The following is a 13,167-nucleotide window of genomic DNA, read 5'->3' as shown; positions in this document are numbered from 1 at the left end:
TCCGTATGATCAGCGCGAGGAGCAATATCAGTGTGCAGCACCGCGGGGGTTAAGAGTGCAGGACTTGTTATTTGACATGCTGTTAGAAACGGTGAGCCCGCTCAGTGAAGCGACATGGTAAAGGAGATGGTCAGACTGCAGAGATGGTACAGGAGATGGTCAGAGACTGCAGACATGGTACAGGAGATGGTCAGAGACTGCAGACATGGTACAGGAGATGGTCAGAGACTGGGGACATGGTACAGGAGATGGTCAGACTGCAGACATGGTAAAGGAGATGGTCAGAGACTGCAGACATGGTACAGGAGATGATCAGAGACTGCAGACATGGTACAGGAGATGGTCAGAGACTGCAGACATGGTACAGAAGATGGTCAGAGACTGAGGACATGGTCAGAGAGTCAGAGACTGCGGACATGATACAAGAGATCATTGCAGCCTCACCAGTGGCCGTCAGATGCAGCCAGCCTGTGTCCCCGGTAGTGCAGCCTGTGTCCCTGGTAGTGCAGCCAGTGTCCCCATTGCAGCCAGTGTCCCCATTGCAGCCTTTGTCCCCAGTAGTGTAGCCTGTGTCCCCATTGCAGCCAGTGTCCCCAGTAGTGCAGCCTGTGTCCCCATTGCAGCCAGTGAAGGGAGAGAGCCGCCGCCGACTGTTTGATTACAGCGCAGGGAACATCACAGCTTTCATTTCAATAGCTGTGTGTTCCCTGCTGCATGCCGTCACATACAGCCCCTCCCCCTTGTCCGGGCACTTTGATAGACAGATCACCCGTCCCATTGGCGCGCAGTGGGGAACACACAGCTATTGGAATGAAAGCTGTGATGTTCCCGTTGCTGTAATCAAACAGGCAGCGGCCCCCCTGATAGGCGGCCCACCCCTGCCCAGGCCCCGCCCTGTTCGGTATCGGCAAAAATTCTCTTTCGGCTTTTTGCCGAAAGGGCCATTTTCGGCCGATATGTTTCGGTGTCCGAAATTTCGGTACATCCCTAGTCTCTGACCATCTCCTCTACCACATCTGCAGTCTCTGACCATCGCCTGTACCGTGTCTGCAGTCTCTGACCATCGCCTGTACCGTGTCTGCAGTCTCTGACCATCTCCTGTACCATGTCTGCAGTCTCTGACCATCTTCTGTACTATGTCTGCAGTCTCTGACTATCTCCTGTTGTATGTCTGCAGTCTCTGACCATCTCCCATATAAAAATATTTTTTAAAAACAGTCATTTTCGGCCTAGTGTATTTTTCATTTTCGGTATCGGCACCAAAAAACCCATTCGGTGCACCGGTGCATGGTTGGTTTACACCGGTACATAAAGTGGTAAAAAAAAAAAATGGTGCTGCGTATTTTGCATTTCTAGCAAAGCTCATCTTCTCCATGAATGAATGACACTTAATATAAAACCACACTTACCTGCTGACTTCACTAAGGAGAACAGATTATTTGGATGGGTGTAACAACCTTGCTCATTTGTGGTACTTTCCCTGCAGATGAGCCTGCTTCTGCCTCTTCAGTTCCCTTAAAGTGGTTGTAAACCTCTGAAATGAAAAATGAACAAAGCAAATCTCTCTATAGTGTGTACTTGCCGCAATTCAAAGCACCTTGTGTGGTTCTGCTCTGATCTCTCCTCTCTGTGCTCTCTGCATGAGTGACTTCTGACCGTCTAAATGGACCCCACATAATACCGGCTTGTCTCCCCTCCAGCACATAGAAGGTGATTGAAAGCCTCAATTGTGTATGTTTACCTATGAGACTGTGTAGGGGGGAGCTGAGAAAAAGCTTTTGATTTGTTTGTTTTGAAAGGTTGTGGAGAAGAAATGCTGCAGATAAATGGGTCCAACTTATGTAGGAGGATTTGTTCTATCTCTGTGTTTCATCTGAGGCTAGTCACTTCATAGGGTATATATAAGGGTTTACAACCACTGTAAACCTTTCGCTGCCAGCACCGTACATCATCCAGACCCCACAGAGGTGGGGGTTTACACACAATCCCGGTGGCTACTGCCACCAGGAATGTGTGTGAATCTGACCAGCAGACTCCTGCCTGTCAGATGCAAGCAATCAGCCAGCTGCGCTGCTGCACGATTGTTTCCACACACCACCAGTACCGGTGCCCCCGCCATGTATCCTGGCTCCGCTTGACCATCTGCGGGCCCGGGACGGACATAGCAGGTGCTACTGGGTAGAGGGCAGGGAGCAGAGTAGTCACAAGTCCGCTCTCCTTCCCTCCTTGTTGCTGACCTGAAAAACGACGTGTTTGACTTTCGAGTCCCCCTCTTGGATGTTCCTGACCAGCATACCTGGAAAAGAATGTAATGCAATGCAATCTGCTATGCAATGCATTCAGTGCAGCACAGGGGAGACATCCAGGATCTTTTATATTAAAATTCTTGAAAATTAAAGTTACACCCAAACGTATAAAACCGCCCCCCCCACCCCCCGAAAATTTTTTGAGGCCTCCCACCCAAACATATATGCACGTACAAAACGTAAACGTAGGCATCAGGGACGCCTACGCATGAAAACGCCAATAGCAATACACGTTACATACTGCCACGCACACCGGAGTGGGAGCAATATTTCTAGCACCAGACCTCCTAGGTAACACTAAACTCATGACATATAGGGGGCTTTTAAAGTGTCGCCTATGGAAAATAATCAGATACTGGAGTTTGTTGCCACACACAACACACACAAATTTAAGATTTGACATGTTGGGTATCTATTTACTTGATACAACCTCACCTTTTATATTTTACAAAAAAATTGGGTATTTTATTGCGTGTATGTGCCTTAAAATGAACTTCATTTTATACATTTTTGAAATTTTGGATTTCTTAGACCTTTGCGGTAATATCATGTGACATAAAATTGAAACTACCACTATTTTATTCTCTAGGGTGTCTGCTTTCAGAAAATATATAATGTTTTGGGGGTTTTATGTAATCTTCAGGCCTAAAATAATTTTTTAAGCATGTGTGCAAAAAATGCAAAAATGGAGCTTGAGCATACATAGTTAGGGGCCAGCCAACAGACATATCTCTGGATGGATTAGATCAGGGTTTCTCAACTCCAGTCCTCAAGGCGCCCCAACAGATGAAACGGCTGTGGTAATTACTAAGGCAGTGAAACAGATCAAATCACCTGTGCAAAATAATGGAAAGCCTAAAAACATGACCTGTTGGGGGCGCCTTGAGAACTGGAGTTGAGAAACACTGGATTAGATCATCCTTACTTGACCGTGATTGTAGAACCTTTAGTGTCCTTAGGTAGATTATGACGTGTAGAGCAATCTTATTGCGACACGCAGAGTTATTTTAAATGGCAAATACATTTCATAAAAAAAAAAAAAAAAAACTTAACCTGAAAAAGGGAGTGGAGATATAGATAGTAGCAATCAATCAAAGGTTCATTTTGGTCTTCATGCTTTTGTTAGAACACATACAGTTGGATCTGGATGTTTTTTGTTAAAAGCGGTATCTCCACATTCCTCTACTGTACTCTCTTAGCTCAGTGTTGGGTTTATTTTCCTTGTGTGCTGCATGGTAGGGATGATGTTTGAATTCGCTGCTACCTTGGGTTCAAGGCAAATCTTGCGGGTTTGAGATTTGCGGTCCTAAGTGCCAATTTGCTCAGGCTTAGAAGGGCCAGTAAGGGGGCTTTTGGATAAGCCAACAACCTCACTATCAAAAAAGGGTAAAGAGCAGCCAAAGTGTCAGTGTTTTAGAAATAGTTGTAGGATATTCTGGACATGTCTGAAAATACAAATCTTTTGGGCTGCGGTTACTCAGTTCATTACTGAATTGACCATGGTAGTAGTGCTTACTTGGTCTGGTTATATCCCTAGCCCCTTGCAGTGCACTTAGAACCCTTCTTAGCCTACTCCTCTATTATGCCTGTAAGGCTATCATCCTAAAATGGAAATCGAAGGAGGCCACTACTGTGATCCTTTTGCAATAATTGATTAATGCTGTGTTACCTTTATATAAGGCTACTTACAGTTGGGCTCATAAGTTAACATACCCCTTTCAGAATTTATGATTTCTTGGCCATTTTTCAGAGAATATGAATGATAACACAAAAACTTTTCTTTTACTCATGGTTAGTGTTTGGCTGAAGCCATTTATTATCAATCAACTGTGTTTACTCTTTTTAGATCTTAATGACAGCAGAAACTAATCAAATGACCCTGATCAAAAGTTTACATACCCTGGTGATTTTGGCCTGATAACATGCACACAAGTTGACACAAAGGGGTTTGAATGGCTATTAAAGGTAACCATCCTCACCTGTGATCTGTTTACTTGTAATTAGTGTGTGTATAAAAGGTCAGTGAGTTTCTGGACTCCTGACAGACCCTTGCATCTTTCATCCAGTGCTGCACTGACATTTCTGGATTCTGAGTCATGGGGAAAGCAAAAGAATTGTCAAAGGATCTGCGGGAAAAGGTAGTCAAACTGTATAAAACAGGAAAGGGATATAAAAAGATATCCAAGGAATTGAGAATGCTAACCAAGAAGCGGAAAATAAGGGATTCTGTTGAAACCAAACCACGGTCAGGTAGACAAACTAAAATTGTTCGGGACGCAAAGAAAACCCCACAAATAACTTCAGGTGAAATACAGGACTCTCTGAAAACATGTGGTGTTTCTGTTTCAAGATGCACAATAAGAAGGCACTTGAAGAAAGATGGGCTGCATGGTCGAGTTACCTGAAGAAAGCCATTACTACGCAAATGCCACAATGTATCCCGCTTACAATACGCCAAACAGCACAGAGACAAGCCTCAAACCTTCTGGTACTAAGTCATTTGGATTGATAAGACCAAAATTGAGCTTTTTGGCCACAACCATAAACGCTACATTTGGAGAGGAGTCAACAAGGCCTATGATGAAAGGTACACCATTCCTACTGCGAAACACGGAGGTGGGTCGCTGATGTTTTGGGGATGTGTGAGCTACAAAGGCACAGGAAATTTGGTCAAAATTGATGGCAAGATGAATGCAGTATGTTATCAAAAAATACTGGAGGAACATTTGCATTCATCAGCCAGGAAGCTGCGCAAGGGATGTACTTCCTACATGACAATGATTCAAAACACAAGGCCAAGTTGACCTGTCATGGACTACAACAGAAGTGAAGGTTCTGGAGTGGCCATCTCAGTCTCCTGACCTCAATATCATTGAGCCACTGTGGGGAGACCTCAAACGTGTAGTTCATGCAAGACAGCCCAAGAATTTACAGGAACTGAAGGCTTTTTGCCAAGTGGAATGGGCAGCTTTATCATCTGAGAAGATAAAGAGCCATGAGTGAAAGAAAAGTTTTTGTGTTATCGTTCTATATATTCTCTAAAAAATAGCCAAGAAATCATAAATTGTGCCAGGGTATGTAAACTTATGAGCACAACTGTACCTCGCTCGTAGATGCCCCCACAAGTTCTCTAAAGTGTGGGATATTTGGCTCGACTCCCCTTTGACTGCCACATCCTGAAACACTAGCATTCCCCAGAAAGGGTTGGGGAAAATGCTCTTGGGGATATTGTATTTAATGTATTAATCGTATGTTTTGAGGGTGCATATAGTCTCAACTAATAAACCCTTGGAGATGTTCTGTACCATTTGTTAATCTTCTATATACCCTTTCATTCAGCGCTGAGCATAAATAGATATGATTATGTTGTGTAATTTTTATGTTTTTCTGTTTTTTCTTTTTTGCTGTTTCAAATTTTATTTGGGGGGTTGAGCTAGGGTATGCCCCGAGGCTCTGTTTTATACTTAAAACGACAAAACCCCCCAAAAGATTTTCAAAACAATAAAGAAAAAAAATTGCTGTAGGGAAAGCTGGCTAAATGCATAGGGAGAGATTAGGGTCACTAGGGAAACTAATCTAGCCTAAGCCAGTGATAGTGAACCTTGGCACCCCAGATGTTTTGGAACTACATTTCCCACGAAGCTCAACTACACTGCAGACTGCATGAGCATCATGGGAAATGTAGTTCCAAAACATCAGGGGTGCCAAGGTTCGCCATCACTGGCCTAGGCTATCTAAGCGGAAGTTCTCCTCTTCCCTCCCTCCCTGCAGTCTTCTGGGACATGTCACAGGGTCCAGAAGACTGCAGGGCGCAGAGGGCAGTTGTGAAGCCGAAAGCAGCATAGCTGGCTACTCACACTTAGGTTGCCGGTGCCGGGATCCCGAAGGCTACTGAAGAACTAGCCGGGGTTAGGACAGCGCTGGATTCCAGGACAGGTAAGTGTCCTTTTATTAAAAGTCGTCAGCTACAGGATTTGTAGCTGCTTTTTTTTTTTTTTTTTACCCAGAGTTGAACCTTCTTGTTTTTTATACCATATATAGAGCACTGCCTGACTTGTTATTTTGTTGTCTTCAATTAGGTTACAGGGAGCTCTGGTAAGCTGTACACCTGCTACAAGGCATGCCACTACTGTTCCTGTCCTGCCTTCACTTTCTTAGTGCTCAGGAGAAATGACAGCATGCTGGTAAGTGATATATGTATACTAGGGGACAATGTAAAGCCTATGGGAGATTTACTAAAACTGGCGCACACAGAATCTAGTGCAGCTGTGCATACTAACCTATCAACTTCCAGGTTTTATTATCAAAGCTTAACCTTTAGGCCCCTTTTTCACTGTGGCTGGGGCGGCGCCGGCGGTAAAACGGCCCTATTTTTAGCAACGCTTTACTGTAATTTTAGTGGCGGTATTCAGATGCTAGCGGGGCAGTTTTACCCCCCTGCTAGCAGTCGAGAAAGGGTTAAAACCACCGCAAACCGCTGTTGCAGGAGTAGTGTATACACCGCTCCAAAGATGCTGCTAGCAGAACTTTTTTTACGGTCCTGCCAGCGTACCGCTCCAGTGGGAAAGCCCTCGGGGAGACACGGCAGCGGCTCTTTCAGGGCACTTTGCAGGCGCCCCAGTGTGAAAGGGGTCTAAGTTAGAGACTGATTGGTTACTATGCACAGCTGCACTGCATTCTGTGTACTATTTTTAGTAAATCTCCCCCTATATGTATAACACATTTGCTGTTACACAGTTACTAAGGTTGAATAAAGACACCAGTCCATCCAGTTCAACCTGAGTGAGCACCCACAATTGTCCCCATCCCCGCACAGTGCATCCCATCAAGATGCCCATCCACTATATTATTATTTTTTATATATTTAAGGTACCCATGTAGTGCCATCAATCTACACAGAGCTCCACACACACCCACACCGGTCCCCATCTCCAAGAGGTCTGCAATCCAAGGTCCCCAACTCACACCCATAAACCAGGGCCAATTTTTGGACAGAAGCCAATAAACCTACCAGCATGTCTTTGGAGTGTGGGAGGAAACCGGAGTGCCCGGAGGAAACCCACACAGGCACAGGGAGAACATGCAAACTCCAGGCAGGTAGTTTCGTGGTTGGGATTCGAACCACCGACCCCATTGCTGCGAGGTGAGAGTGTTAACCACTACACCACTGTGCTGCCCATAAAAACATTGTTAAACATTTTAAAATTAAATAGAGTCTTGCAATACATTTTTGTCCAGATAGTTAACTGATATTCAATAGGCTGCTGAAAAAATAACATGTTTTCCCAAAGACATGGCAAATTGATAGACCAGGGTCTTAAAAACAGTTCAGTGACTCATGTAGTCACAACCAAGGGCATACCTATAGCCATAGCAAACCATGAGAGTGCTGTGGCAAGCCCCAGAAGCACATGGGGCCTAAAGCATTTCTGGCTACTTAGTAATTTACAGTATCTAAGTACAATATAATTTGGCAAATTGAGATGAAATAAACATAATGTTGATATAATTGCTATGAAAAAATGAGTATTCTGTTATGTATCACTAGAGAATCTGCCTTTGAGATGGTGGTTAGAGAGACCGGAAGGCCCATGATTGGTTTTGCTATGGCCCTATTGCACGTAATTATTATCCTGGTTACATGTAAATGTTGCAGCAAAATATTGTTTCTTAGTAGGTTAGTAGAGCCATTTTGTTAATTGTCCTGAGAGAGAAATCATTTATTAAAGGGTTAGTTCACACCTTTAAAAATCTTCCTATGTTTCAGATAAGGGGGCCTCTTTTAACAATAAGCACTGTGCAGATTTTAAAAAAGCAGCTCCTTTCATTATCTTTAGTCCCTTCAAAGCTGCTACTTCCAGTTGTAGGTATTTCAAAAGATGCATTTAGAATATGCTTAACCACTTCAGCCCCGGAAGATTTTACCTCCTTAATGACCAGAGCATTTTTTGCGATGCGGCACTGTGTCGATTTAACTGACAATTGCGCTGTCGTGCAACGCTGTACCCAAACAAAATTTATGTTCTTTTTTTTCCCACAAATAGAGCTTTCTTTTGGTGGTATTTGATCACCTCTGTGGTTTTTATTTTTTGCGCTATAAACAAAAAAAAACTAACAATTTTGAAAAAAAAGCATTATTTTTTACTTTTTGCTATAATAAATATCGCCAAAAAAAAAAATATATATATATATATATAAAAAAAAAACCTTCCTCAGTTTAGGCCGATATGTATTCTTCTACATATTTTTGGTAAAAAAAAATCTTATTCTTGTTATAATCAGAGCTTTGTGAGACAGAATATCTGCATCTCCTCAGGTTCTCCTCCCCCAGTCACAGCAGTGTGGAGCTCACAGGGGCGAGGAGAAAGCTGAGCAGTGAAATGCTAGCGCACATGCCAGCCCCTCCTATACAGGCACAAAGGCAATGATTCATGGGACTTGTAGTTTCTTATTAGCTCAGTGAACTACAATCCTAGATGGAATTGCCAGAAGGAACTTAGGAAGTAGGAAGCAGAAGAGAAGCTTTCAGTGCATTTTTTAAAATGACTCACAAAAATGGGATATGCAGAACTCAGGGGTGAGTACTTTTTACAAAGAAATAATATGCACATTAACCACTTCAGCCCGGAAGGATTTACCCCCTTCCTGACCAGAGAACTTTTTACAATTTGGCACTGCGTCGCTTTAACTGCTAATTGCGCGGTCATGCAATGCTGTACCCAAACGAAATTTGCGTCCTTTTCTTCCCACAAATGGAGCTTTCTTTTGATGGTATTTGATCACCTCTGCCGTTTTTATTTTTTGCGCTATAAACGGAAAAAGACCGAAAATTTTGAAAAAAAATTATATTTTCTACTTTTTGTTATAAAAAAAAATCCAATAAACTCAATTTTAGTCATACATGTAGGCCAAAATGTATTCGGCCACATGTCTTTGGTAAAAAAAAAATGTCAATAAGCGTATATTTATTGGTTTGTGCAAAAGTTACAGCGTCTACAAACTAGGGTACATTTTCTGGAATTTACACAGCTTTTAGTTTGACTGCCTATGTCATTTCTTGAGGTGCTAAAATGGCAGGGCAGTACAACCCCCCCCAAATGACCCCATTTTGGGAAGTAGACACCCCAAGGAAATTGCTGAGAGGCATGTTGAGCCCATTGAATTTTTATTGTTTTTGTCCCAATTGATTGAATGACAAAAAAAAAAATTACAAAAAGTTGTAGTTTTGAAGGCCATAAAATGCCCAGATGGCACAACCCCCCCCCCCCAAATGACCCCATTTTGGAAAGTAGACACCCCAAGCTATTTGCTGAGAGGCATGTTGAGTCCATGAAATATTTAATATTTTGACACAAGTTGCGGGAAAGTGACACATTTTTTTTTTTTTTTTTGCACAAAGTTGTCACTAAATGATATATTGCTCAAACGTGCCATGGGCATATGTGGAATTGCACCCCAAAATACATTCTGCTGATTCTCCTGAGTACGGGCATACCACATGTGTGGGACTTTTTGGTAGCCTAGCCGCGTACGGGGCCCCGAAAACCAAGCACTGCCTTCAGGATTTCTAAGGGCGTAAAGTTTTGATTTCACTCCTCACTACCTATCACAGTTTTGAAGGCCATAAAATGCCCAGATGGCACAACCCCCCCCCCCCCCAAATGACCCCATTTTGGAAAGTAGACACCCCAAGCTATTTGCTGAGAGGCATGTTGAGTCCATGGAATATTTTATATTTTGACACAAGTTGCGGGAAAGTGACAATTTTTATTTTTTTTTGCACAAAGTTGTCACTAAATGATATATTGCTCAAACATGCCATGGGCATATGTGGAATTACACCCCAAAATACATTCTGCTGCTTCTCCTGAGTATGGGGATACCACATGTGTGGGACTTTTTGGGAGCCTAGCCGCGTACGGGGCCCCGAAACCAAGCTCCGCCTTCAGGATTTCTAAGGGCGTAAATTTTTGATTTCACTCCTCACTACCTATCACAGTTTTGAAGGCCATAAAATGCCAAGATAGCACAAACCCCCCTAAATGACCCCATTTTGGAAAGTAGACACCCCAAGCTATTTGCTGAGAGGCATGGTGAGTATTTTGCAGCTCTCATTTGTTTTTTTTAAATGAAAAAAGACAAGAATAAATTTTTTTTTTCTTTTTTCAATTTTCAAAACTTTGTGACAAAAAGTGAGGTCTGCAAAATACTCACTATACCTCTCAGCAAATAGCTTGTGGTGTCTACTTTCCAAAATAGGGTCATTTGGGGGGGGGGGGTTTGTGCCACCTGGGCATTCCATGGCCTCCAAAACTGTGATAGGCAGTGAAGAGTGAAATCAAAAATTTACACCCTTAGAAAGCCTGAAGGCGGTGCTTGGTTTTCAGGGTCCCGTACGCGGCTAGGCTCCCAAAAAGGCTCACATATGTGGTATCCCCATACTCAGGAGAAGCAACAGAATGTATTTTGGGGTGTAATTTCACATATTCCCATGGCATGTTTGAGCAATATATAATTTAGTGACAACTTTGTTAAAAATGTGTCTTTTTCCCGCAACTTGTGTCACAATATAAAATATTCCATGGACTCGACATGCCTCTCAGCAAATAGCTTGGGGTGTCTACTTTCCAAAATGGGGTCATTTGGGGGGGGTTTTGAACTGTCCTGGCATTTTATGCACAACATTTAGAAGCTTATGTCACACATCACCCACTCTTCTAACCACTTGAAGACAAAGCCCTTTCTGACACATGAAAAAATAATTTTTTTTTGCAAGAAAATTACTTTGAACCCCCAAACATTATATATATTTTTTAAAGCAAATGCCCTACAGATTAAAATGGTGGGTGTTTCATTTTTTTTTCACACAGTATTTGCGCAGCGATTTTTCAAACGCATTTTTTAGGGAAAAAACACACTTTTTTAAATTTTAATGTGATAAAACACACTATATTGCCCAAATGTTTGACGAAATAAAAAAGATGATCTTAGGCCGAGTACATGGATACCAAACATGACATGCTTTAAAATTGCGCACAAACGTGCAGTGGCGACAAACTAAATACATTTTTAAAAGCCTTTAAAAGCCTTTACAGGTTAACACTTTAGATTTACAGAAGAGGTCTACTGCTAAAATTACTGCCCTCGATCTGACCTTCGCGGTGATACCTCACATGCATGGTGCAATTGCTGTTTACATTTGACGCCAGACCGACGCTTGCGTTCGCCTTTGCGCGAGAGCAGGGGGGACAGGGGTGCTTTTTTTTTTTTTTTTTTTTTTTTATTTTTGTGCTTTTTTATCTTATTTTTAAACTGTTCCTTTCATTTTTTATTTTTTTTAAATCATTTTTATTGTTATCTCAGGGAATGTAAATATCCCCTATGATAGCAATAGGTAGTGACAGGTACTCTTTTTTGAAAAAACTGGGGTCTATTAGACCCTAGATCTCTCCTCTGCCCTCAAAGCATCTGACCACACCAAGATCGGTGTGATAAAATGCTTTCCCAATTTCCCAATGGCGCTGTTTACATCCGGCGAAATCTAAGTCATGAAATGCTCGTAGCTTCCGGTTTCTTAGGCCATAGAGATGTTTGGAGCCACTCTGGTCTCTGATCAGCTCTATGGTCAGCTGTCTGAATCACCGGCTGCATTCTCAGGTTCCCTGTTGGGACAGGAGAGCCAGAGAAAAACATGAAAGACGGGGGGGGGGGGAATTCCCTCCCACTGCTTGTAAAAGCAGTCTAGAGGCTAATTAGCTGCTAGGATTGCTTTTATATGAAATCCGACCGCTGGCTGAAAAGAATGATACCAAGATGATACCTAAACCTGCAGGCATCATTCTGGTATAACCACTCAAAGTCCAGCAACATACCAGTACGTTGCTGGTCCTTGTTGGGCATATATTGTAAACTTTTTTTTCATGCAGCCTGTGGGCTGAACGAAAAAAAGAGATTGATCGGTGGGTATGCCCACCATTAGAATACCTCCCTTCATCCACCCACTTCTAATGATGGGCATACATGCACCGTATATATATATATATATGCCGAAGCATGGGGGCATCCTCCCGCAAAAGTTAGGAGCAAATCGCTCCTCCGCCCTCTGCTGCCCCCACGCTTCGGCATATATGCTGAAGTATGTAACTGTGGTGGTGAAATCACCTCCCACAGCGCTGGAGTCACGGCTTTATATATTGTGGGAGCAAATGCTGTTGCTGTCAAGATAAATAAATCTGCGCTGCAACTGAATGGCGTACCTGCTAAGCAAATGATGGTTAACAATAAAACAAAGTAACATTACAGTATAACAGTAAAACTTACCATACCTGCAAAGCAAATACGAAAAAAATATAGTAAAAAATAAAACATTTAACGCAACCTGTGCCTAAAATATATATATGCCGAAGCATGGGGGCATCCTCCCGCAAAAGGCAGGAGCAAATCGCTCCTCCACCCACTGCTGCCCCCACGCTTCGGCATATATGCTGAAGTATGTAACTGTGGTGGTGAAATCACCTCCGACAGCGCTGGAGTCACGGCTTTATATATCGTGGGAGCAAACGCTGTTGCTGTCAAGTTAAATAAATCCGCTCTGCAGCTGAATGGCGTACCTGAAAACAAAAAAAATGGTTACCAATAAAACACAGTAAAGTATAAAAAAATTGCATATCTGAAAAGCAAACATGGTTAAAACATAATAACAATAAAACATTGCAGAATAGAATACAGTAAAAAAGAGCAGAACAATAGAGAGAGAATAGAGAGAGAGAGATAACTAAAACGACAACTATTTATGTTTTTTTTATTTTATATTTTTTTGTGTTTTTATTTTTTTTATTTTTTATTTATTTTTATTTTTTTT

General features: G+C 42.4%; 1 protein-coding gene across 1 annotated transcript in view; it reads left to right on the top strand.

Moving 5' to 3' along the window:
* The window catches only part of ZSWIM7 (zinc finger SWIM-type containing 7), a 299,859-nt gene that overhangs the window by 222,674 nt on the left and 64,018 nt on the right, over nucleotides 1–13,167 (top strand). Inside the window, exon 5 of the mRNA XM_073616881.1 lies at nucleotides 6,386–6,490. Within this exon, the coding sequence (XP_073472982.1) occupies nucleotides 6,386–6,490 (105 nt within the window). The remainder of the gene's footprint in view (nucleotides 1–6,385; nucleotides 6,491–13,167) is intronic.

This window comes from Aquarana catesbeiana, linkage group LG02 (assembly GCF_042186555.1).
Source record: "Aquarana catesbeiana isolate 2022-GZ linkage group LG02, ASM4218655v1, whole genome shotgun sequence".
NCBI lineage: Eukaryota > Metazoa > Chordata > Amphibia > Anura > Ranidae > Aquarana > Aquarana catesbeiana.
Note: the sequence above shows the minus strand (reverse complement) of the source record. Positions and strands in the feature narration are given on the sequence as shown.